This window comes from Phacochoerus africanus, chromosome 7 (assembly GCF_016906955.1).
Source record: "Phacochoerus africanus isolate WHEZ1 chromosome 7, ROS_Pafr_v1, whole genome shotgun sequence".
Classification (NCBI taxonomy): Eukaryota; Metazoa; Chordata; class Mammalia; order Artiodactyla; family Suidae; genus Phacochoerus; species Phacochoerus africanus.
The window spans coordinates 19,520,041-19,546,179 of NC_062550.1; the positions used below are offsets into that span (position 1 = coordinate 19,520,041).

The 26,139-nt window shown below is 47.7% G+C and overlaps 1 protein-coding gene and 1 long non-coding RNA gene across 3 annotated transcripts in view; one reads left to right on the forward strand and one right to left on the reverse strand.

Moving 5' to 3' along the window:
* SCN8A (sodium voltage-gated channel alpha subunit 8) overlaps nt 1-26,139 on the forward strand; it is a 125,176-nt gene that overhangs the window by 84,235 nt on the left and 14,802 nt on the right. The window contains exons 14-20 of the mRNA XM_047786663.1: nt 4,373-4,546; nt 6,432-6,788; nt 9,789-10,259; nt 10,781-10,898; nt 11,415-11,569; nt 14,744-14,917; nt 20,428-20,550. Of these exons, the coding sequence (XP_047642619.1) occupies nt 4,373-4,546; nt 6,432-6,788; nt 9,789-10,259; nt 10,781-10,898; nt 11,415-11,569; nt 14,744-14,917; nt 20,428-20,550 (1,572 nt within the window). The remainder of the gene's footprint in view (nt 1-4,372; nt 4,547-6,431; nt 6,789-9,788; nt 10,260-10,780; nt 10,899-11,414; nt 11,570-14,743; nt 14,918-20,427; nt 20,551-26,139) is intronic.
* On the reverse strand, nt 21,542-26,139 carry LOC125130827 (uncharacterized). 2 transcript variants are annotated; one of them, XR_007135810.1, is made up of 3 exons: nt 24,946-26,139; nt 22,671-22,894; nt 21,542-21,760 (listed from the first exon to the last, which is right to left on the reverse strand). It is a non-coding gene; the product is annotated as an uncharacterized LOC125130827 (long non-coding RNA). The 2 variants fall into 2 exon arrangements; XR_007135811.1 differs by lacking the exon at nt 24,946-26,139 and having other exon boundaries at nt 22,671-23,399.

The following is a 26,139-nucleotide window of genomic DNA, read 5'->3' on the forward strand; positions in this document are numbered from 1 at the left end:
TTAAACGGTTCCCGATCTGGCCAGTGGGAGTCCCTTCAAGGTGGCTTCTGTGTCCTTTCAACATCTCCTCCTTGCTTCTTTGTTTTCGCAGATATATTCCAGGCTGACTTTATATCTTTCCAGTCTCAGGCCTGGAATCAGCCGTTTCTCACGCAGCCCTTGTTTTAGTGGAAGCCAACATTTAGAAATTCAGGTCTGCCAGAGCACGATACCTCTTGGCACAGGGGCACTACATGGTTCTTTCTGGTTTCCCCTTTCTGTGTTTGTAACTCCTTCACCAACAGAAAGAAACCTGGTCACCACTGTCTTTAGTAGGTGACCTTGATCGTTTTTTTTAAAAAGCCACCATTACCTCTTCCAACGTGGGTGTCCTCTCCCCGGGCAGGCTCTGAACCCCATGCTGAGCGTCCGGCATCCACACAGCATCCTCCATGTCGACCCCTCCTCACACGTCTCAGGCCGACACCCAGGCAGGGCCACCCCACACCCCCTCGTTTTCCATACCCCACTCGAACTCCTTGAACGCCTCACAGTAGACCTCTCCCCACCCTACACCAGGATTCCCCCACCATAGAAGCTCTCTGCATCCTGCTTGGACTCAGACACCCCACGCCGGGCCTCCCCCCTTGCCCTGCTCAGGCTCTGACTCTCTGCTCCCTGCTGCCCGCCTGCAGGGACCCGCCCCTCCCCACTCCCCCCACTCAGGCCGTCCTTCCACCCGGAAGCTCTCCTCGCCTGGCTCTGTAGCTAACTCCTGATGCCAGGCCACGTGCCCCTCACCCTCCTTGGCTCTGACACGCCTCCCTGGGCCAGCTGTCTGTGTGGACACTTTCTTCAGCCCTCTCAGGCTTTGACACCCCACATCAAGCCGTCCTCCCCCTGAGGATGCCCTCTCCACCCGGTTAAGCTCTAACCCTCTCTGCCCAGTCTCCTACCCGCTCCAGCGTGGGCACTCTCCGGCCTTCCTCAGGCCTTAGTACCCTGTGCTGGGCAGCCATCCCACGCAGACACTGGACTGGCCCCCAGTGGGCACCCTCCATGGCCTACATAGGCTCTGACAGCCCACCCTAGGCAGCCCTCCTTCTCAGATGCCCCAGGCCCCCACCATGTAGATAAGAGCTTTAGGACTAAATCTGTTGAGAGGAGGGGGTCTGGAAGGAAGGGTGAAAGCTTAACCTGACATGTAAGTTTAATTTCCAAGAATCTAAGCCAAAAAAGAAAAACAGGAAGTTATTTTTCCTCCTTTACCAAATACACATGAATGTTATGTGGTAAAGTAACTACAATTTAACTAGATTTTCAACCAAAAGGAATTCTTTCCAGATTTTAATTTTTCTTTGATCTGTGTCCCTGTAGCCCCTTATACATACTCTTTTTAGAAACCTACTTCCTGATATTTTAGTCTTTGTGCCTGGATCTTTCATTTGGATAAGCAGCCATTCTAGTCTGCACAGATCTGACAGGGCTCCTGGGACATAGAACTTTCCCTTAAAAGTGGGACAGTTCTGGAGTTCCCGTGGTGGCGCAGTGGTTAACGAATCCGACTAGGAACCATGAGGTTGCAGGTTCGGTCCCTGCCCTTGCTCAGTGGGTTAACAATCCAGCGTTGCCATGAGCTGTGGTGTAGGTTGCAGACGCGGCTCGGATCCCGCGTTGCTGTGGCTCTGGCGTAGGCCGGTGGCTACGGCTCTGATTGGACCCCTAGCCTGGGAACCTCCATATGCCACAGGAGCGGCCCAAGAAATGGCAAAAAGACAAAAAAAAAAAAAAAAAGTGGGACAGTTCTGAGCAAGCCAGTACAAGTGGATCACCTTGTCCACCCAGGATGGAGGACTTTGAGCACTAAAACCAGACGAATCTCAGTATTACAACCACTTGGGTCACCCGACCTCAGGGTGACCGAGTTCCCGAGGATCTGCTATTTTTCATGGTCACATGTTGGTTTTTGCCTGTCTCCACTGCAGTACACACAGGGCTTTTGTCAAATTGAATTTCGTCCTCTTTGGAAGGACTACAGAGCAGGAGCTCCTCGGCCTCCTGGGAGGAGACAGGGGCAAACAAATCCTAAAGGCTCCCAAAGGAGCCTGATTTGTCTGCAGATGCAGTTGTGGCAGAGGACAGAGGAGGTGTGCTGCTTCCCCCTACCCTTCCCAGGCCCCAGGCTGACCCCCAGTCTCAGGGCACCGGAGACCTTGCCTGCTGCCCTGGCATTATGTTCTCAGGCCGGTGCCAGGGGCTTGTCCAAACTAGAAACATATGCTGCCTGTGAATTCAGAACATTTGATTGGAACAGACTTCTCCATCTTTTTTTGGTTTTAGGGCCCTGTTATTCTCTTAAAAAGAGCTAAAGCGCTTTCATTTATGTGAGTTGTTATCTTTTCATATTTACCATATTTGAAATTAAAACCAACAAAAATCTTAAATACTTATTTTTAAATCACAATAATATATCCATTACACAGTTATGTAAATAACATTTTATGGGGGAAAACTATTTTCTGAAGGAAAAAAATGGATTGTTTGGCATTTTTGCAAATCTTTGTCATGTCTAGTGTTTTGTGTGTTTGAGTTTTTGGTTGTGTTTTGTTTCGGCCATGCCTGCGGCATACAGAAGTTCCCAAGCCAGGGGTCAAACCCACGCCACACTAGTTACCCAAGCCACAGCAGTGGCAATGCCAGACCCTTAACTGCTAGGCTACCAGGGAACTCTTCGTGTCTGGTTTAATAGAAGATACCTAGATTTATCTGCTTCTGTACTTAATCCATCGTGATATATTATTTTGCTTAAAGTGAAAGATGAAAACCTGGCCTCACACAGATATGTAGTTGGAAAGAGAAGACGACTTCATACCCCATGAGGGTCTTAGGGGACCCAAGGATCCCCTAGTACACTTTGAAAGCTGCGGTACTAGAACATAAATTCTCAGGTGAATACTTGATGACATTCACAAGAGTGACATTTACATACAGTTATTGATGTGCTGCTTGTAATTCCTTTTTCTCCTCCTCAAGAAGCATATCGCAGTGCAAATAAAAATAACTTCAAAGGGAGAACCTTAAATCTAGTCTCCTCTGTTTTTAAAAAAGTAATTCTTTCATGCAACCAATAGTTACAGATTTATTTTCTCCCAAGCCCCAAACGAGGGCAGCCCACTCTGTGTTGAAACAACACAGTTGCTGGTGTCAGTCTCAGGCCTTCCTACCGGGCAGCCAGAGGCCGGTCCACCCTTTGAAAGGCCGCACCGCGTGACCGTGTCATTGATCTTCTCTCAGGAGCCAGAGTTCCCACAGTATAGGTATTCTCAGGTCATTCAGCTCGTGCCTGTTACTAAGCACTTCTGTGTGTTCGCCAGGAACCAAGGGGACAGCACATTCAGTCTCTGCTTAGTGTGTATAAAGCGGGTTCATGTTGCTCCGTAAAGAAATCTTTGATGGGCTCACGCTGAGGATAAACTGTGTGTCAGGAGCTGATGAGCTGCCCCTACTTTCCTGACTCACTGCAAGTGATATCCCTTCTGTAGAAGCTTAACTTGCACTATGAACTTTGATTTAGCTTAACAGAAAAGGACATTAAACAGTAGCATTAAAATAATAAGCGTTTGTAAGGTGGTGAGACTATGAATGGATCTCCTGTAGTTTGCACACGTTTAGCCGTGTCCCATTGCTTTTACCATTGAAAATAAGAAACCCTGGAGTTCCCGTCGTGGCTCAGCGGTTAGCGAACCCGACTAGCGTCCGTGAAGATGCAGGTTTGATCCCTGGCCTTGCCCAGTGGGTTAAGGATCCAGCGTTGCTGTGAGCTGTGGTGTAGGTCAGTAGCTGCAGTTCTTATTGGACCCCTAGCCTGGGAACCTCCACATCCTGCGTGTGCGGCCCTAAAAAGACAAAAAAGAAAGAAAGAAAGAAGGAAATAAACCCTGCAGCAGATTATGTCTGTGTTTGAGAAGACGCATAATGTCAAATCAGGACTAATTCTCATATAGTTATAACATAGTGAGTGCAATTTTTTTTAACAACATCCCAAACATACCCACTCAGATGCTGGCTGACCCTTGAGGAGTCAGTCACTGTGTGATATTCCCCGTTGCTTAGAATCATGTTTAAACTGCACTCTTGAACGACATGGATTGAGGAGTTCTGGCAGCAAAGATGGGCATGCCGGGCTGAGTACTTGATTCAGGGGAAGTAAGAAGACTTTCCCGCATCATGCGGCTGCGGCGTGGTCAGGGGACATCCGAGTGTTGCTGTCCTCAGATGGAGGATTTAGTCAAGGCTGGCTCTTGCGGCTTCTTGGATGTGTCGTAACCAAAGTTAAATGATAAAGGCGTTTTCTTTCTTGTGCTTTTTCTTACGCCTGCCTTCTGCTCTTTAGGTTTTCACTGGAATTTTCACAGCGGAAATGTTCCTGAAGCTCATAGCCATGGATCCCTACTATTATTTCCAAGAAGGTTGGAACATTTTTGACGGATTTATTGTCTCCCTCAGTTTAATGGAACTGAGTCTAGCAGACGTGGAGGGGCTTTCAGTGCTGCGATCTTTCCGATTGGTATTCCATATTTCTCCCATTTCTTTTTACATTTCCTGTCTTGCAGCTGCTAGAAAGAGTTTTGCATAAATTAATCTCGTGATTTTTTTTTTAAGTCCTTAGCTATATTCTACTCTCAACTTCCGTTGGCTGCTTATTGGCTTAGCTACTGAAATCTTGAAAACTTTTCTGCTAACTGCCTAATGTAGAGAGTCGTTTTTAAAATCAGTCAACAAACTGGAGTCAGTTTTAGGATGTTCCTCAGAAGATAGTGGTTCATCTAAAAGATGAGGAAGAAGGATTCCCAGGGGCTCTTCTGAGGTCTGCTTGGGATTTGCTGGTGAGCCTATTTCTGCATCGGAGCATTGCCCTTAAATGGCAAGAATTTCTCCGTTTTCAAAAATGGCTCTCCTCATTTCTTCTATCCTTCCAGAAAACGAGAATAAAATAATGTTTTAAAAAATTGTATTGACATTAGTTGTTGGACATGGGTCATTAGTTGAGGATGATTTTTTAATGTATTTAATATAATTTAATACTACAATGACTCTGAAAGGATAATGACATCCTCAAGTAGCTTCCCGTAAGCATCGATATAAGCGATGTCCTGATTCAGTCCCTTGAGAAGCTGAGTTACCTGGAGGATATCCCACTCAGAGCCTCAGAAATGGCTTCGGTTTTTCTCCTTATCGGGAAGATATCTAAGCATCTCAACTGAAAGGATTTAAGGTTTTTTTAATCAGGATATTCAAAATATCTAAGAAAGAGAATTGGATCAGAGGGAAACAATTTGTAAACCAGAGACTTCATTCAATCCAAGTCACAAATAACATCTGCCAAGTTTCTGGAACCTCTGCTTACTAGTCATTGGTTAGGATCCAGCCCACAGTAGACTTTTTGAGAATAGTTCTTATTACCTAGAAGATGAAGAATTAAGAGAATGAAGCCTTAGCACTAATATTCTTAATAAATTAAAAGCCACTCAGAAACGGAAAACATGCAAAGAACCCAGATTATACACAGAGCAACAACACCTAGGAAACTGTGAACTCTCAGATAAGACTCAAGTTTTCAATAGGAAAAAAAAGTCCAAATCCTTCTACCAGGATTCCTATTACATCATGTGTTAGTTGTTAACTTAAGGCATATGATGATGGCCTCTGTTCATGGGTTCATGCATTATAATTCTCAGTCTATTAGCCAAGACCTTGTAAGCATTCATTGCAGAATACAGAAAGTTTGTGATCGACAGATACCAGAAGTTCTGTCCTCTGAATTAATATCAGCATAGTCCCTTTTCATAAGATGTATAGTCTCTTTTCAAAAGATGGCTCCACTTGGGAGTTTTGTTTTTCCTTGAAGTTATTCCAAGCATATCACAGAGTTCCCTGTCAGCCATTGATTATTTATTGGCAAACGAAAGGAAAGCTAGGTGGAATGTTTAAATGCTTGCTTTTTTAAGGAGACAGATGATTTATTTTCACTATCCTTACCAGACTGATCTTTTGCAGATCACGTTTTCCCTGATATGTCTCTTGAGAAGTCAAGAGAAAATTAATGGGAAAGGATATGTTCATGTATTGCTTGTTTTTTGGTTTTTGTTTTTGTTTTTGTTTTTTTTAATAGATTGACCCAGAGACTAATATAGGGGGCTAGAGGCAGTATTCTTGGTTCTTAGTTCTAAATCTCTCACTTACTGTGCAGTTATTCAGTTTCCCTCTCTATGCCTCAGTTGCTCCCATTTTAGTCTAAAACGCTGTTAGAAGGTTCTGGGAATTTCCCAAGGGTGCTCAATAAATTTAAGCTGATCTTAACTAATTTTATACGTTTTTATTACAGCTGTGTGGTAAGAATAAATGGACTGACTACCATTTGGGTTTTATTTGTTTGTTTGTTTTTTCCTTAGCTTCGAGTCTTCAAATTGGCCAAATCCTGGCCCACCCTGAACATGCTGATCAAGATTATTGGAAATTCAGTGGGTGCCCTGGGCAACCTGACCCTGGTGCTGGCCATTATTGTTTTCATCTTTGCCGTGGTGGGGATGCAGCTCTTTGGAAAGAGCTACAAAGAGTGTGTCTGCAAGATCAACCAGGACTGTGAACTCCCTCGCTGGCACATGCATGACTTTTTTCATTCTTTCCTCATTGTCTTTCGAGTGTTGTGCGGGGAGTGGATCGAGACCATGTGGGACTGCATGGAGGTGGCCGGCCAGGCCATGTGCCTCATTGTCTTCATGATGGTCATGGTTATTGGCAACTTGGTGGTTAGTACGAACTTGTAGATCTTTTTGTCCTTTGCTCTGAACATCTTACCCTTGACCCAGAAGCCCGATCTGCTTAGTCCTTCTACTACCTTCCATGTCTGTGTTGGTCTTTATTCTTTCTTGGCCTGAGAACCCTAAGATACAAATGAAGGAAAGGAGACCGCTGCTTTCAGAGGCCTCCTGGATCATGAGCCACACAACCTTCTGATGTTTTTTCATAGTTATGGAAACAAAACTCAGCCAATTTAGGGACTTTTCCAAAGTCACACCTGGTAGATGTCAGGGCTTGTGTTAGATCCTTGACTTTAGTGTCTGTGGCTCTTTCTGCTACAAAATTTCATTCATCTGAGCCAGAATTTCTCAACCTTGACGCTGTCAATCGTTTGGGCTTAAATAATTATTTGTTGTGGAACTGTCCTGTGTGTTGCAGGAAATTTGCAGTATCCCTGGCCCCTACTCTTTACTGGCCAGTCGTGTGACAACTAAAAATGTCTTCTGACAATTGCCACCTGTCCCCAGGGGGCAAAATTGCCCTCCACTAAGAACCATGGGTCTAAACCACGTTAGAGTTTTATCTGATTTGCATAGATGGCAAATCACTTTCTTGCTTCCCTCTGATCTGTCCACCTGCTGTCTTCTGTTTCTCGATATAGAACATTCACCCACAGGAATTTAACACTTTACTTTTCAAAGTGTCCGCTGAGGACTAGCGGCACCGAGATGGCGTGAGAGTGTCTTAGAGATGCAGACTCTTAGGGCCCTCCCCAGAACCACTGACTCAGCATCTGCATTTTTAACACGATCCCCAGGTGATTCACAGACACTACAATTTGAGAGGCGAATCATCTTTCAGATCAGGCCAGAGCCCCCTTGCAAGTGTAGAGCAAGAAGGGCTGGAGGAAGACAAACTCGGACGACCCCTTGTAAGCTCACCCATGGTTGTTCTCTTCCTTTTCCTGCCAAACGGAAGCATCTGCCAATAGAGGTTCCTACTCACCAGCCTCTGAACCTGCCACGGCCACCCTGTTCTCTCTAAGAGCCGTAAAAATAGACACTGCAGTGTGTCTTAATACTCCCGTTCTCTATTTGTAGCCACTTTCCTCGCAGTCCTGGTCCCTCCAGTCTTTCCACTCCTTCCGTGAATACAGCTACTGCCTTCTGGTCCACAGCAGGATCAGCACTACAGCCCTGAACTCCCACCCTTTCTCTAGTCTCCTGTCCTCAGTTGTTCCAAGGACATCTCTCCATGACTGTCTACAGTTACCTGAGCATGTGACAAAAGCCACTATTATTTCTGCCTCTGATGACACCTTTCCCAGTCCCCCTTGGCTCAGGCCTTCTGCCCACCTAGTCTCTAGGAATCTGTAAGTCTCTTCTGACTTTTCTCTCTACTCCTGGTGAGTATCTGGCATCCTTCCTAAGGCTTTCTTCTTGGCATTTCTATACCTGCATCTTTCTCTGTAGGAGTTCTGAGAGCCACCCCTTCCTCTCCATTTCTCTAACCCACCTAGTATTTCTAACAGTGTGAAGAAGGCCACCTTTATCTCAGTCACCTAAGTGTCACTCATTAATGAAGGCTGAGTCCCAGGCCCTACACCAGATGGGACCCGATGAGGCAGAATCTTTCAGGCGAGGCCAAGGAGATGCTTGTTTCTAACAAGCATCCCACCCCAGGAGATTCTCTTGCATGCTAATAAGGTCGGAGATTACTGTAGCCTAATCCAGACCCTTATCAACTCATGCAAGCCACAGCCCCCTAACTCCCAGTGCCCCCTGTGTGCGTAGCTAGAAGGAATGACTTTCTCAAATCTCTGTCACATCTGCGACTCCTTTACTCAAGGACTAATGGTAGATCCAGTTAAATAAAATCCAGATCTTTTAGCCTGGCCTTCAAAGTCCTGTCCATCTCACCCCCATTTTACTAGCTGTATTCCTCTGTAATTCTGCAAACGGCCCAGGTAATCCAGTGATGCAAAGCTCATTTACTGTCTCCATCTCTCCCACTCTGCACATATGATTATCTCCACCTAAAATGTATGCCTTACTCTTCTTCAGAAGTGTGACAAAGTAAGGGCCAAGTGTAAATCAAGAAGTGAACACCTCTCCCACTTTTCAAAAGTAAGTCTTAATAAAAAATTAATTAATTAATCATAATGCGCAGTGTGGTAAAGTAGGAAAAAAAAAAAAACCCAACATACATAAAGCTTGTTTCTGATGGCTTAACATTTAGATAGACAATAGAACACAAAAATCATCATCACTGTCTTGCAAAAGCTATTTTATTTCAATAAATGCTAGGAAAACACAATTAAAATAGGATGGCACAAAATGTATTTCAGGTCTGCCTTGTGTATCTGTTGTATGAAAGTCTGGCTCTCCAAGCCTCATGTATTTTTCTAACCTGGATCCTCCAAGAAGATATCTACTGCTTCTGAACACATGGCCTTGCTGCATTCTTTGATCCTCCCCAGTAATCCATGCCCGCCTTTTTGTTTTTATTTTGGGGGCGTTTTCTTCCAAAATGCATACAGCCTTTGTTTTTGTTTTTGTTTTTGATTATAAGAAAATCAGTATAGGAATTTCCTGGTGGTCTAGAGGGTTAAGGATCCGGTGTTATCATTGCTGTGATTGGGTCACTGCTGGCACAGATTTAATCTAATCCCTGGCCTGATAGGACTGCACCTCATTGAGAGTACAGCCAAAAGAAAAAGAAAGGAAAAAGAAAAAAAAAGCAATATATTTAGAAGTTCATATATATGCTTGTAAAGTATAAAGGAATCAAGAAAAGGAGTGCTAAACCCCTTGTATTAAAACCAAACAAAATGCCCACCTAGTGACACGAGCGTTTAAAACATTCTGCAGATCCAAGAAAACACAAAAGAAACTCTTGAGTCTTTCCCATAAGTCCGTGGGCTTCCAGTTTGCACCCTTAGTTTAGTGGACGACGTTACCTAACACCCTCTACATTCCCTCTCCTTTTTCCTAATGCCACTGGTACAGGTGCTGAACTTGTTTCTGGCCTTGCTCCTGAGCTCCTTCAGCGCTGACAACCTGGCGGCCACCGACGACGATGGGGAGATGAACAACCTGCAGATCTCGGTCATCCGGATCAAGAAGGGTGTGGCTTGGACCAAACTCAAGGTGCACGCCTTCATGCAGGCCCACTTCAAGCAGCGCGAGGCCGACGAAGTGAAGCCTCTGGACGAGCTGTACGAAAAGAAGGCCAACTGCATCGCCAACCACACTGGTGCCGACATCCACCGGAACGGCGACTTCCAGAAGAACGGCAACGGCACGACCAGCGGCATCGGCAGCAGCGTGGAGAAGTACATCATCGATGAGGACCACATGTCCTTCATCAACAACCCCAACCTGACCGTGAGAGTGCCCATCGCCGTGGGCGAGTCGGATTTTGAGAACCTCAACACGGAAGACGTCAGCAGCGAGTCGGACCCTGAAGGCAGCAAAGATGTAAGGTCCCAGCCGAGACACCAGTCCTCATCCCGCGTGAGGACAGACAGGGCTCTGGCAGCCCCTGGCAGCGACTGGCTCAGCCATGGGCCTGGCAGAGAGATTCTGGAAGAGCCACCTCTCACCTTTTGAGAACCGGCCCTGCCCATCGGGGTTGTTCTCAATGATCTAGCCTCCTGAGACGTTCCCAAATCTGTCTCCACTGCTTCTGGATCATCCGGGTCAGAGGCTGGAGGAAACCCTTGAGTACTTCCCTGCCCTGTAGCAGCGAGGCCAGCCTGTGGCCACGTTCTGTTGAGGGTGAATCCCTGGAACCTGAGAGTGGGTTTTCATGTTATACCCCATCCCGACAGGAGTTTCGAGGGCTCTGGGGTCATTGTTGGCCTGTGATGCACTGGGTGATGACCAGTTTGTAATAAGAAGTGTGGCTGGTGCATCGTCTGTACCAAAGGTAGCTTGTTCAGCGTAGAGTGGATGTGTGGCCACAGTGTGGCTTATCGCCCCCTTCCTTGTGTATCTAGAAACTGGATGATACCAGCTCCTCTGAAGGCAGCACCATCGATATCAAGCCGGAAGTAGAAGAAGTCCCTGTGGAACAGCCCGAGGAATACTTGGATCCAGACGCCTGCTTCACAGAAGGTGAAAGGGGGCAAGGACAGGGGATGGGCGTGTGGCACTTGTGCTGCTCACAGAGAAATTTCTGCCAGGGTCCGTGATTGGCTGGGGAGGGGGGCTCAGTGGCCAGCTTTAAGAACTTTGTTCCCCACCTCATCCTTTTGAGGGAGGTTGATACGGCTTTCCCTGTCAGGTTCTTGCCGGAACAAGTTTTTATCCTCAAACTATTCTTTGTCCGTTTTCTCTCGACATCAGGCCTGTTCTGTCGTGGCCGTTTCTGCCCCCTGACTACCCTTTCCTCCTCCCTCTCGCTGCGTCTTTATGGGACATCTTCCCACCTCCAGAGGGCCTTGCCCTGGTAGCCTGGCAGCATGGCCTCAGCCCTGCCACCCTCTCCATTTCCAAATCACATTTCCTGATTCAGCCACTGTCCTCTTGGCTGTGTGGTGGGGCAGCTCCCACAGGGGCCCTGGGAGAAGGAGAGGGCAGGTCTGGGTGGGCACAGCCCGCCGTCTGACCCGCCTCTCCCGCTGGTGCCAGGTTGTGTCCAGAGATTCAAGTGCTGCCAGGTCAACATCGAGGAAGGGCTCGGCAAGTCCTGGTGGATCCTGCGGAAGACCTGCTTCCTCATCGTGGAGCACAATTGGTTTGAGACCTTCATCATCTTCATGATTCTGCTCAGCAGCGGCGCCCTGGTGAGGCCCGGGGCAGAGCACCCGGAGGGGCCGGCCGGGGAAGGGGTCTGCGGACCCATGGGAAGGACCGGATGGGCCCAAGCCCGGTTTCTCTGAGAACACAGCTCGGCTGTGGACCCGAGGGTGACGATCCGTTAAAGTGCTTTGGGCTGTGTTTTGAGCCTTTGGGATTGGAAGTCTCATTTGCCCACATGTTCATCTTTAGACTCAGCATGATCCCTCCTAAGCCTAAGACGCCCTTTTCATCAGAATGAGAATACGAATTACCCAGTGTCTTCCCCGCTTAGTTTGCCCAGTTCTAAATGGCTTCCTAAAGTACACTTCCATTTCTCACCTAATATCCCGAAACTCTCGCTTGACTTTTTGGTTCCCCAAGGTGGGAGGGAGGTGATGTCCCTCCACCCTCTCCCCTCACCCCTGCCGGGCCTGGGGTGCCCCTGGCACTGCAGACACTCATCGTCAGATCCCCGCTGGGCCTGGGGCGCCCCTGGCACTGCAGACCCTCAGAGTCAGATCCCTGGTACAAAGGTTATTTATGCGCACGTGGTTGTGAGTGCTTAGTGTTAGTGAGACACACAGAGCACTGAACACATAGGCTCCCCCACTGCTGGGACTCATTATCTTAGCTCTGCTGGGCTATAACTGAGGAGGTCTGGACAGGGTCCTGGTTGAGTAGATAAGAAGACAGCAGGGTCCAGTGACACTACACATTTTCCTCCTTTTAATTAAGGGAAAGGTGAAGAGTACAGGATTTTGAAATGTTTTGAAGAAAGTGGGCACATTCAGGTAGGTGGGGTATCCACGCCTGATCTGGAAGCAAAAAATAACAAGAGAGAAACCCCATCTTTAGTGTTAAAGATCCCCCAGAGACTTGGGAGCTTTCACTGACTTGCGAGGTGGGAGCATAGGAGAAGCAGAGCCAGGCAGTCATCTGTATCAAGAAGAGCCCTAGAGCCTGAAGAGGGCCCTGGGAAGGCAGGGCGAGGGCTGTGCAGGAAAGCAGCTGGCTGGAGCGGGAGGCAGAGAAGGTGGCTCGGAAGCCTTGGTCCGAGTGAAGGGGAGCCAGACTGTCCTGCCTGCCCCCGGCCACTTATTGCAACACAGGCATTCACGCAAGGCTTGCCGAGACGCTGTGGGGGCCGCAAGGTGATAGTATGGGCTCTGCCCTTGGCGGGGGGGCGGGGGTCAGCCTCAGGCCAGAGACTGAAAAAGGTCTTTTGTTATTGTTCTCAGCGTTTTTCTCCAAACCTAGTAAGCAGAACCCTAAAATCAGAGAGGCCATGCCTCCCACTGAGATTCTTCTCTTCCCCATCACAAAAAAAAAAAAAAAAAAAGAATAAAAGCAGCAGTGAAACAAAATTATTGAACTTTTTTCGCTGCTACCTCTGTCAGCTCTTGTTTATAATAAGTTAATAAAACACCGGGCTCGGGACTCGAAGGCCCTGTGCATTAGTCAGCATGAGACTCGCAATAGCCAAGCGCAGCCACAGCTAAAGTGTCCAAGGAGAGACTAGAGTGTGGCTGGGAGGAGACCTCAGAGGGGCTCAGAGCCCCCACAGACAGGAAGACCAGCCTCAGGCAGGTCGCAGGTGCTGGGCTATAGGGTGGATTTCTGCAGATGGAGGTCAAGGAAGCTGTAGTCTTTCCCATTGAGCAGAGAGGACGTATTTGTACCGAGACCCTGAGCAAGACTGTGGACCCACGACCCTGGCCCCACTGCCCAGCGATGAAATAGGCGCTGTTGTCCATATGCATCCGTGTTGGAAGAAGAGTCTGTGGGCAGTCTGACTCTGTCCTGCCTCTGGAACTGTCCAGAGCAGCCACCTCCGATGCAGAACAGGGACCTTTATCTACCTCCTGTTTTTCTCATGCCTCAGGGACTCCCTCCGCTCAGCACAGACCTTCTGTAGCCTCCCCCACCCCGCCCCGCTCATGCTTGAGTGCTCTGCCCTTTGCATCACTGAACCCCCGCATTTAGGAGTTCCAGAGAAAGAAGGAGTGCCGAGATCCTCTTCACTCCCAGCTCTGTAACCCTCCGCCTGTGTCTGTGGTGTCAGGGGCTGAAAGGAGAGCAACTTCTGTCGTATAAACGTGTGTACAGTGTTAGCGAGGATGTGGGGATATTGGGCCCTCATATGCCGCTGATGTAAACTGGTTCAGAAAACAACTTCCTCAAAAAAAAAAAAGGAAAATGGGAGTTCCTGTCGTGGCTCAGTGGTTAACAAATCCAACTAGGAACCATGAGGTTGCAGGTTCGATCTCTGGCCTTGCTCAGTGGGTTAGGGATCCAGCATTGCCATGAGCTGTGGTGTAGGTCGCAGACGCAGCTGGAATCCCGAGTTGCTGTGGCTGTGGGTGTAGGATGGCAGCTACAGCTCCGATTCGACCCCTAGCCTGGGACCCTCCATATGCCACAGAAGTGGCCCTAGAAATGGCAAAAAGACAAAAAAAGAAAAGGAAACACAGAATTAGCTACCCTGTGACCCAGCCATTCCACTCCTGGGTATATACCTGAGAGGAATAAAAACATGTCCACATGAAAACTTGCCCACAAATGTTCATAGCATCCTTACTCAGCAATGGCCAAAAAAGTAAAAACAGCGCAAATGTCCATCAGTTGATGAAGGACAAACCAAACGTGGCGTAGCCGCACCGGCATAGTTTCCATCCACAGAAAGAAAAACGAAGGGCTGAGCGTGCCGCGGCACGGACGGGCCCTGAGAATGTTCTTCTGTGGTAAAGAAGCCAGTCACGGGGGACCTCCTAGGATATGATTCCTTTTCTACGAAATGTCCAGAAGGAGCAGACCTGTCGCTGGAGACAGAAAGTCGCTTAGTGGTTGCCAGGACTCGGGGGAGCCCAGGAGACTAGAGGGTGCAGGATTTCTTCGGGGGGTGATGGAAACAGAACTCGACTCTGGCGACAGCTGTATGATTCTGAGTATATGAACAGCTCCTGCACTGTATACTGGAAGTTGCTGAGTGGCGTGGCATGCGAATTACATCTCAAGAAAACTGGTTTTTTCAGAAAAGCCACATGTAGCAGGGGATAGCGCGAAAGAGACAGGAAGCTGATGAGGGGCCAGGCACAGGCGGGAGGGCTGCCGCGGGGCTGGCACGTCCGTGTTGCCTGTTTACCTGTAGGCACCCTGGGCAGCCGCTGCCTCTCTTTCAGGCCTTCGAGGACATCTACATCGAGCAGAGGAAGACCATCCGCACCATCCTGGAATACGCGGACAAGGTCTTCACCTACATCTTCATCCTGGAGATGCTGCTCAAGTGGACAGCCTATGGCTTCGTCAAGTTCTTCACCAATGCCTGGTGCTGGCTGGACTTCCTCATCGTGGCTGTACGTGTCCTGCTTTCTACTTCCCACCCCTGGCGGCAGGACAGCAGAAACGGGGATTGTCTTTCCTCTCATGGCTGGATGTGCCCAGGGGCCCAGGGTGTAGGGCAAGATATTGATGTGGGTTTGGGTGAAGTTCCTTTCCCAGCCCTCAGATCGTAGCTTTGGGAAAGGACTTTGTTCCTGGCACTAACTAACCAGCTCTTGATGCTGGTGGTTTGGCTTAGACGTTTCAGAGATGAGGAACGGGAAGTAGAATCATTGGTGCCAAAGCCTCGTTCTCAGGCTGGGGTCAGGGAGGTTCTGGCCCCAAACCAGTAGGGTGGCCTCCTGCTGCTGCCAGGAGAGGATGAGGGGGTGCTCTTGGGGGGGGAGCTGCTGGTGGGGTCTCGGTAGACTCTCCTGCGACCACTGCCACAGACGCGTGCATCCAGACTCCTCTGAACGAGGCCGTCTGCCAGGAAGAGGGGGCGTTTACACCGAAATAACCCCTGCTCCCCCCACTTCCCACACATTGCCATTTCCACAGTGGTGATCAAACTTAACAAAAATCCTCTTCTCCTCCAGGTTTCAAGACTGTCTTCAAGGCTTGGTGGCTTTCACTGCCGTGTTGCTTTTCAGGGTGGAAGCTGCATCACCCATAACTATTTCTCACCCACCAGCTCTGGTCCCTTCGTAGGTTTTCTAACCATGATGAGTGTTTCTTATTCTGAATGATCGCTAAAGCCTTTTTTCTTCCAGCAAAATCAGTATTTGAAAACAAAAATGGATGGGCATTTCAGGAGCAGAGCCTGTGGCGGCTTCACTTTCTTCTGAGGGCTGAGAAGCGCCTAGAACGTGGAGTGTTTGGAGGCTGGGTTGGCCCTTTTTGAGTACAGGTGTCATTGGCTGGGGGCTGAGCTGCCCATAGAGTGCCTCTGGGGTCTAGCATGGAGCCGCGTGGGGATACCGGGAGCCCGGCACTCTGCAGCAGGGACGATCCCTGCCCTATTCCTGCACTCCTTTTCCAGCGTGCTGTCTGCAGCTCCCATGGCTAACAGCTCCTTCCAAGAGCTGTCACTATGCTCCCATCTACACTCCCCACTTCTAAAATCAAGCCTTCGGCAAGATCCCTAAATGAGGTGAAGCGGTCACCATCGGCCCTGAAAGTGAACCAGAGAGGCATTGCCCCAGAGGTCGCCAGGGTGAGACCCTCGTAGCAAGAGGTTTCAGCACTCCCTTCAAAACCCATTGACAGCGCCCCGCAATGGAAGGGCCTTGACCTCCCAAAGATGGAACGCTTTGAGTTCTAGGAGTTAAGGAATGGGCTTGGGATAAGGGCCAGAGCCTCCTTTCCCTGTAACTCCTAAGCACCACTCAGGCAGGTGGACACCCAGGGAGTCCTGGAAGCCCCTCATCTTCCGACCTTCCGAGACCTCAGGTAGATAACTGCCACGACCACACTTCCGACAGCCCTGGGGAAGCTGCGATTTGGAACAGAGCACCCCCACTGTGATCTGCCCCATCTACCCTGACCTGAATTGCACTCCTCCTCTTCCCTCTGGGGTGGGAAACCCCAGAATTCACGAGTGTCAATCAAAGTACCCCACATTCCTCTGGTACCCAAGTAAGCTGCTAAAAGCATTCAGGGATTCTGCACGCCACCATTTATTTAGCAAATCTTTTAGCACTTTTTATACTAGATGGCAAGGTAATAAAAAGCATGAGAAAGGTATGTAGCCAGCTAACAGTCATCCTAAGTCCCTAGCTTGGGGGAGTTGCTGGATTCTCACATCACCATGAGACCTGACACTGGCTCCTGAGAACAGCTCAGAACCAGTTATTAGTGAACAAATATAAATAAAATACCATTCTCTGTGTAGAATTGTCCCAGAAGCCATAGGGAGTCACAGGGGACAGACAGGCATGGTCCCAGCCCCTGGAAGCTCACACTGGCTTGCCAGGCCACTCTGATCTGATTTCAGGCCATGGAAATGCAGCTTCCAGGCACAAGGTTCTCCAAGCACCCTCGTATATTCCCTTGGATGGAACGGTGCATTTATTCTTCCTGTATCAAAAGTTTGTTGAGTGCCCACAAACACAAAGCCTCCTGTGGGGTGCTGTGGGGGATTCAGAGAGTAGGAGCCAAGGGCACGTCTCTCAAATGGCCAAGAAGATGAGACACATAGGCAGATAACCACAGGTGGGCTCTGGGGGGCAGCCCCAGCCCATCCCAGGCTACACCATTTGCCGCTTTTGAGTTATGGATGAAGAATAAGGCTTACACTGACACTTGGCCTGCTGGAACCGTCAGGGTTTTCACGCTCCTTTTGGATAAATGTCTAGTGCCCTTGGCATCTTAGAATATCCAGCAGGTGTAAATTTTAGGTCCTAACTTGGCAGTATCTCTGAGACTCTCTTCCTCCCATTTCATTCACCAGTAACTCGATGTTTGGTTTCCCTAATGAATGAATGGTCAGTCTTCCTTGTTGCCCTGTGTGGCTGCTAAGAATGCTTTTTAGAATCATGGAGATGATGTAGACAACTTCCAAGGTCAACTCTCCTTGTTTACAAGCCATGTGAGTTCCCAGAGACATTTTCTTTCGTGCAGGTTCTTGGCTGCACTGGGGATCTTGTCCTGTGAAAGAACTGTATCATCTTTTCCCAGGGAAGTTGACCCCAGCAGATTTGGAGATTAGCCAGCCTATTGGTTCCAGGGATGGGAACTTCCAGAGATCGCTCACTGCATCCTCAATTCAGACTACTGAAGACATTCTCCACTTGAAAATGTTCACATCATTTTGAAAAAGTCACCCAGTGTCCCTCCCTTTTTTCTGTGCCTGCAGCTACGGATACCCTGGATTTTGACTTCTGATTAACTTTTTTTTTTTTTTCCCCTCCAGGTTTGATTCTTTCCTTAAAGTATACTTTTAAGCAATGTTCTGGTTATCCCACAGAGACTCAAAAAATTATAGAAGTGCCCTTAACTGCTACAGAACAGCCTAGAAAGGACCCTTACTTACTGATCCATAGGAGGTCTTGGCCAGGTTGACCAGTTGAGCAGCAGGCTCTCTCAGCAGCGTTTGGAGCCAGCCTGAGAGTTGGCATCTGTGCCTCCTCCACCCTTCTCCCCACTTTCGTCCTATTTATTATCAGATAAATCCTACCCCACCCCCACCCCAGCTCGAAGAGCTGGCATCTTCTTGCCTTGTATGGGGCCTTTGGCCACTAGAAGCTTAGTTTTTTAGTCTTTTCCTGCTGTAGTTTCACAGGATGAAGTTGATTCGGGTTCTTAGAACGCAGGTATTTGGTTGAGATAGCCTACCTTCAGATATACCTGTTAAGCTCTCACCAAGAATATGGCAATTTTAGGAGTTTCCTGGTGGCTCAGCAGGTTAAGGATCTGGTGTTTTCACTGCTGTGGCTCAGGTTGCTCCTGTGGTGTGGGTTCTATCCCTGGCCCTGGAATTTCTGCTTGCCATGGGCATGCCCCCCCCAAAAAAGGATATGGCAATTTTAGATTCTTTACGGTGAGAGTTGGCTGTACTTGACAATAGTAGGCAAAAGGTGCCTCCGTGTAGATTCTTGCTGTCAGTGACGGAGGGAGGAAACGTGATTGGTGGGTACTACGCTGTCTTAGATAAAGTCTTTGGACTCTTGTTTTGAAGAGAAAGTGAACTCTGAACCATCTACTTTCAAAGAACATGAGCAGCCTAATAGGACAGCATCTAATTCCAGATTTGTTTTAGATACTGCCCAGAACTCCAGAGAAGAGACCCACACTAATGGATCATGAGGACAGGCATAACTGAAGGTTCTCACCCCTTTTAAAAACTGAAACCTTTGAGCCTGCCCATCCCCGACCCTCACTAGGTCACTGACCTACTACTTCTGCACTTGCCAGCCTGCTGCTTAATTATAAATGTCTTCATTTAAGTAAAAAAGAATTTTGTACAGTCCAGAGATACAGAGTCAAAGAAGTAACTCCCTTAGCTGGAGTTAAAAAGTACCAAATGAAACTAAGTTATGGGTGGTTCCTTTTTTTCACCTCAGAACACCCTTAGCTGGGGCTCAACCCATCTGTAACCACCACTTCCCCGTGGAGGGAATTTAAGAATTGTTGGTGGGAACATCTTAACCTCTCCCAGGAGCTGCAGTGCAGTGTAAGGAAAGACCGCTCTGAGAAACGCAGAGCGCAGACCTTCTAACTGAAGGCATTTCAGGTCCGGTGCACCCTGAGGAGCTCCGTATCTCTCTCAGGCGAGGCCCAGGCAGACTTTGGTGTTGTGACGGGATGAGCACATCTGCTCTGCGAGCTCTGGTAGAATAAGATGAATTTGCCTCTGAAAGAGCAGGAAGGCCTGTGACCATGACTCTAGGCCTAGAGACCAGACTGCTGCTCCCCAGCACAATATATGCCCCTCCAGACTGGTCAGATACCATAATCTTCTATTGGGATTTCGTCATCCAGCCTGCCATGGGGGAGGTGCCCTGTCCGTGGAAGAAAGCGCTCTGGCCTGGGAATCAGCAGTGTGGGTCTCTCATCCTGACTCCTGAACGGCCAGTGGGAACACTGGGCACCTTCTTGTGTAGGGGTCTCAGGTTCCTCATCTATAAATCCAAATGTAAAAATTCTTCCAGGAACCCTACCAGCTATGATTCTGATGATGAAGGTAGTAGGAAGGAGACTGTCCCGGGAAGGAGAGACCTGAGGTCAGTTCTTTGGGGGCTGTTCCAGAGATACATAATGAGGATTACAAAAGAGAGTATGGATTCCATTGTCCAGACCCACCCGAGTTCTCATGGCCACGAAGGAGTCAGGGTTTATAGTTAAACCTGGAAGGGGCGTTGCAGTTAAAAGTGAGAGGATTACTTAGGTGAGTCCTCATGGAACCACAATTCTGTCCAGAAGTTTCTTGGTGGGAACTGCAAGGGCAGCTGTGGTACTTAATATGTTTCCTTGTTGATGTAGTAACTCATCCGATTCTCCAACAAATGGTTTCTTGTCGACCAGGAGTAAGAGAACTTGTCCCTGTTGGAAATCCATGGTGAATGAGTGGAGGAGGGGGCAGCCCGTGTGGAGTGTGTGTATTTATCTGTATTCTTTTCCATAGGTACCATTAAATTTGTCTGGCTTAATTTAATGGGAACTTCTGGGACCTGCAGAGACTATAAAGGGCGAGGGTAAGGTTTTTGTCATCTGTTCAGGCTCCTCTCCTTCCAATGGAACTTCCTCATTCTCCCTCTCCCTCCGGCCTCTTCCCTTTGCCAACTTGTATGTCTGGTCCGCGCCCTCTCTCGACCTTCTCTTCCTTTTGTGTTTTTTCTTCCACCTCTCAACCGCCTTTCCTTCCAGGTCGTTTGAGTCCAAGTTGAAGTAGGCAGCTGGTGTTACCCACTTCCTCTTCCGGGGGGAGGGGCCCCGTCTGTCTAATCAGTGCTAGGGGCTTTATTCTAACACTCTGGAACCTCTGTTTTCTTTTTTCTTTTTGTTTCCTTTTTTGTTTTTGTTTTTCTTTTCTGTTTCCGTGTAGGTCTCCTTAGTCAGCCTTATAGCTAATGCCCTGGGCTACTCGGAACTAGGTGCCATAAAGTCCCTTAGGACCCTAAGAGCTTTGAGACCCTTAAGAGCCTTATCACGATTTGAAGGGATGAGGGTAAGATACCAAGAGCAGCTGATCCTTCTGCATGCCAGTGGAAACTGTTTCAGCATGCTAGAACTGATCACGTGGTGGAAAGATCATTCAAACACAAACTCTGTGATGCAGCTGCTGATTTGATCCTCCACTCCTCCCCCGCACCTGCCCCGTGCGAAGGGGAGTCGCCTTCAGCTGCCTCATCACATTATTATTGCCCCCCCCTCAACAACACGCCATCGCAGAACATGTTAACATTGGCTACTCTCATTGGCCTGGCTTACCTGTAGCACTTGGGGCGGCTTTCTGGGCTGTTGATTTAATAGGGAGAATCACCAGGTGCAAAGAAGGGGAATTGTAACCCACGGACCCGCTGAAAAGCAGAGGCCACAGGCAGGGAGAGTGCCGTGTAGGGGCGTCAGCCAGGTGGGGACTGTGGCCTCGGAGTCACTGAGAGACCAGCTGAGAAGGGGCGTGAAGACGGGATGGCAGGCCTGCAATTGGGGACGGAGCAGAATTTGGCATGGCCCCGGGAGAAGAAATGCTTTTCTTTCTATTCTGATTCCTCTCATTGCACCTTGTTGTTCTCAGCCCAGTCCCATAAGGACTGGCAGCCTCTGTCTGATAGCAAAGCTTTCCTCCTCACCCCCTACGCCTCTGCCCACGCTGTATGGTCCCCTATCCTAACACTGTCAAAACCACAACCAGGTACGATGGTAGATGACTGTCAGCTAGTTCTCCTGAAATTTCTCAACACCGGCTATGCCTGCTTTGCCGATCCTCCACTCAGATCCAAACAGTGCAAGGTGCTGTCACCCTGCCAGCTTAGAAGTAAGGCTCCCTCTTTTGGTGCCTTTTTGCTGTCTCTTTTGGTTTAAAAAACTGTCCATGTGTGCACCCACACACAGACACCCAAAAACACAAGTCAGTTTCCTAAAATCAAACAACCAACTGGCTTTCAGTGGTAATAGTTGTCCTGTGATAATCAGAGAGGTCTGTTATACTTAACGAGACCAAGAAAACTCATTTTAATTCAGGTGTTGAATACATGCAGGAGAGCAAACCAGAGGATGTATTTTTAAATGTGCAAATATTGGAATGTAAGAATAAGAAACTCTTGCGGCAGTCCACATGAAGCCAGACTGACGGGAGAAATAAGGTACCAGGACGGCGCCACTTCATTCAGTCCCCTCTGTGGTCTCTGGCCACTGGTCCCTGAAGCCACCCACACCTGTAGAGGAAATGAAAATTTCACTGGGATGTGGGAATTTCATGTTATTACAGTTTACTCAGGGAAGTGCTCTCTGCAGGAAATTTGCATTTCTCCTGTAGCACAGTCACAGTTTGGTTTACTAAGTTTGGTAAAAAGCTTGGTGAACGCTTTTTGCAGCCCACCTGAAACCATCTCTAGGAAGGTCAGTTCCACAGCAGCATAAATTTAATTTAAAAAACAAAACTTAGAGAGTTCCCGTCGTGGCGCAGCAGAAATGAATCTGACTAGGACCCATGAGGACACAGGGCCACCCCCTGGCCAAGCTCAGTGGACTAAGGATCCGGCGGTGCCTTGAGCTCTGGTGTAGGTTGCAGACCCAACTCGGATCCCGCGTGGCTGTAGCTGTGGTGTAGGCTGGCAGCTACAGCTCTGATTCAACCCCTAGCCTGGGAACCTCCATATGCCGCGAGTGCAGCCCTAAAAAACCAAAAAACAAAAACAAAAAAACTTTGGGATTCTAAGTCTTGGTCCCACAAGACAAGAGAGATTTCAGAATGTGTAAGGTCAGGTGGTTGTCATGCTTGGAGCCAATTTAAGGAGAGAGTGTATTGCAGAGGGCTCAGTGTTTGGGGTGTCCCTGGGGTCACTGAAAGTAGGATGAATATGCTCTTTCCTCCTCCCACCATCCCACTTTTTTCAAAAGGGGTTAGTTAGATTTTTTTAATAAGTCATACTGGTTTTGTTACAGAGTTGATAGTCCATTTTGGTGATTGAAAATTGAGAGCTAACAGAAGGCTGTTGAAGGCAATAATTGCAACATTGTACCTCAACTCAGTAGCCTGTGATCCCCCACCTGCCCCACGAGGGGTCTGGATCTCCTAAGGGGAGACTGCTGATACCCAAAGAAAGCCTAAAATAAGATGCCCACCTGATGCCTGCTACCAGCTTTCGCCGTCTGGGTGCCCATTCCTGCCAGCCCCACTCTGAGGTCCTCACGGACGGACCCGCTGCCACCAGTTCTTTGGCAAGGAAATGATTTGAACAGTCTGAACACAGGAGCAGTTCTGGGGGCCGTGCCTCTTCCCTTGAGCTCTTCCTCATTTCCTCACCTTTTCCTGGACTTGCAGTTCCATTTCCTCAGAATTTGTCAGCCTTCAAGCAGTTTAGGAGCCCAGAGGGTCCGGGGTGGGTGACCAGAAGAGCAGAAATTGTTATGAAAAGCATTAGGAAGTGAAGGTTTTTTCCAAATGAGATAATGTGGGCAAGAACAAGTTTGAATCCAAAGCTGGGTTTTCAGACAACAAACATTCAGTTAGGGAAGCTCTGGTAAAGGATGTCCCCTCATTTGGTTGGCTGCAGTCAGCGACAGCGCAATCCCTCTTGCAGGGGCTGGTGATAAAAGCTCAGGACCCGTCCCTGTCCAGCAGTCTTGCAGCCTTTCTATGCAAGAACAACTGCCGGAAGGAAACAGTGAATTTGCCTACGTTTATAGTGAGTCCCCCAAGGACGGGATTAGGCACCTCCATTTTACTTAAATGTTACACTTCTACAGGGGTGTGTCTCCCACTTCTTGTGTATGCCAACACTCCAGAGATTACCCTTAGAAAACTTTAAACCAGGAGTTCCCATCATGGCGCAGTGGTTAACGAATCCGACTAGGAACCATGAGGTTGCGGGTTCGGTCCCTGTCCTTGCTCAGTGGGTTAACGATCTGGCGTTGCCGTGATTGTGGTGTAGGTTGCAGACGCGGCTCGGATCCTGCGTTGCTGTGGCTCTGGTGTAGGCTGGTGGCTGCAGCTCCAGTTAGACCCCTAGCCTGGGAACCTCCATATGCCTCGGGAGCGGCCCAAAGAAATAGCAAAAAGACAAAAAAAAAAGTAAACATTAAGAAAACTTTAAACCAGAGGTCTTCTCCACCATGAATGCAGATGGGCTCAACTGTCACTGTGCTGCTCCAAAGACAGGCTCAGACCTTGACTTGAGAGGGGACACAACGCCCTCGCCTGTCCTGGGACACTGCCTTCAGTCTCTTCCTCTCCTTCCTCAAACCAAAGACCAGGACACCGAAACACTCGTGCTATCGGCAAAGGAATACTTGACGTAGTTCTTTGCTTTTCTCTCCTCCATAGTAATCTTCACTGAAGGATTTGGCTCCGCTATTAAATTTTCAAGGGCACATAATAGTAATGCTATGAGACATGCATGCATTTTTGGTGATTGTCAGTACGTAGTTGTCCATTAAAGCCATGTTCCCTCTGCCAGATATTAAAAGCTGTTTGACAGATTGTATAATATTTCATGAGCAGTAATGTTTTAGGCATTGTAGAGAAGATAAAAACGCTGAAAGAATCAGTATCCACTGGAATTTTTCATCAAATGAGATTTGTATCAATCACTAAATATAACCTTCCGTTGAAAAAAATAACTTTATAGGTTGCTAGATCCTGGCTTCAGGTGATATTTCTGTACCTAACTTTTAACAGGAATGAATTTCATCATATTACAGGTGATGTAGAATAACCCGAGTTGGGAGGGAGAAGAGGACATCCAGGTTATTAAGTCGCTCTCCATAGAAACTCGAATTATCATTTATGTATATGTATCTCTATAGTGTGAGAGTTCCGCATAAGAAAGCATGGTTCTTGCCCTCTGGCTGCTGAGCATATTAGCTAATGTTCACAGCAAGTGAATTAGTCAATTTCATCAGCTTTGTTGAGTGTTTTATTCCTGACAGGAAGCTAAGGAGCTTTTCTTTGGTTATAATGAAAAAATACATTTCATTATAAACGAAAGTAGGTTTACGCCTTATCAGTACATTGGTGTTTGTAGGATTTTTACGCCATACATATCAGAGAACAAGGCCCAGTAAATACTTTTGTGTATTGATTCCTTTGATCAGATCTATAAGAGTACAAAGAAATCCCCTAGACAGTTAGCTAATCATTCTTCCTGCTGTGACTATTACCACATATTTAACTGTCACACACAGACACTGCAGGACAGGTTAGACAGGTCGTCCAAAGAGTTCCTAGAGAAGGCGTATGCTGAATTGAAGTAAAAAGCAACATTTCTAGGTTCCAGATCTTTGGGGCCCACTTCGCTGTTGCACACCTGTGATGATCTAATACAAGGTCACCATCTCTCACCTAAGCTCTGTCACAAAAAGCTGTCACATAGACTTAAGCCTTTGAAACTTTACTTACCCTACCCTCAACTTTTGAGAAATAATGATTCCATTTGTGGGTCATCCTCCTTTTGCCTATTCTTTCGCACATTTCCTTGCCTTGTAGTGCTCCCGTCCAAGAGTGAGAAACTGTAGACAGAGGAGGTAAAATTCAAATCTAATCATCTGACAAGTCTGGTAACAAATAAATGTAAATATCAGTCTCCAAAATAACATTGGGGATTTTCCAGGCTTCAGATATTCTGCCTTTCCTTGCTCAAAGTCATGAACAGTGGAAGTATAATTATTTTATACCAGTGGCAGAGCTATTAGGTCTAGAAGAGCTTTCTTGGTCTAAGAATTAACACATAACTGCCTCTCAATCTAAAGGCCTTTGTACGTGAATTGGAGAAACGCAAAACGAATATTTTAATCTAAGGAAGAGTAACTCCTTAGCAGAAAATCATTGCCTTTTTTATATAGGACAGAACAGCCATGTGTTCATTGAGTGACATGGAAATCTAAGGCAGAAAATGAAAACCTGATTGCAAACCGGGCTCAAATTAGAGCTCAGAGCTGCCCCCTGGTGTCCCTTTTACAGCACAGCCCTTTCGGCCCCTTCTGTGCTGTACTCAGTTGGTCTGTCTGCTCTGCACTGAAAAAATGGATCAGGAATATGGTGACACTTGTTACCTCCTTCTAACAAAATATTAAAAGACTTCATCTATATCCAGGGACTTCATTTCCATTTATCCTCCTAGGATGCTAGAAAAAGGAAGAAACATGCTTCCCGTTTTAGGGTCGCCTTTCTGGACCTTAGGAGTCCTGCTAAGACAGCAGGAAGTGAGAATCAAGGCAGAAGTGAACACCAGCTTTGTTTCTTGCCCCATCACCTGAAATGCTATTTTTGTAAGCATTTGGAACTCCCCTGGTGAATACTGCCACCGCAGTGGAAGTGCTGTCTAGCTATTCTCATCTATATTGCGAAGCAAAATCAAAGTTGAAAACAACCCAGAAACTTTGATTCCCGAGGGTTTCTTTTCCTTTGCTTTTTTTTTTTTTTTTCTTTCATTTCTGGGCTTACTGTATTCAGATATTTTTAACCATATGCCAATTTTTGGGTTTCAAGAGCAGTGGTCTACGCAAACTCCAAAATACTTAAGTTATTCCTTTTTCTAATAATAATATCGTTGAGTCAAGTCAAGCCCTGACTGAGCAGAGAGACATCAGCATT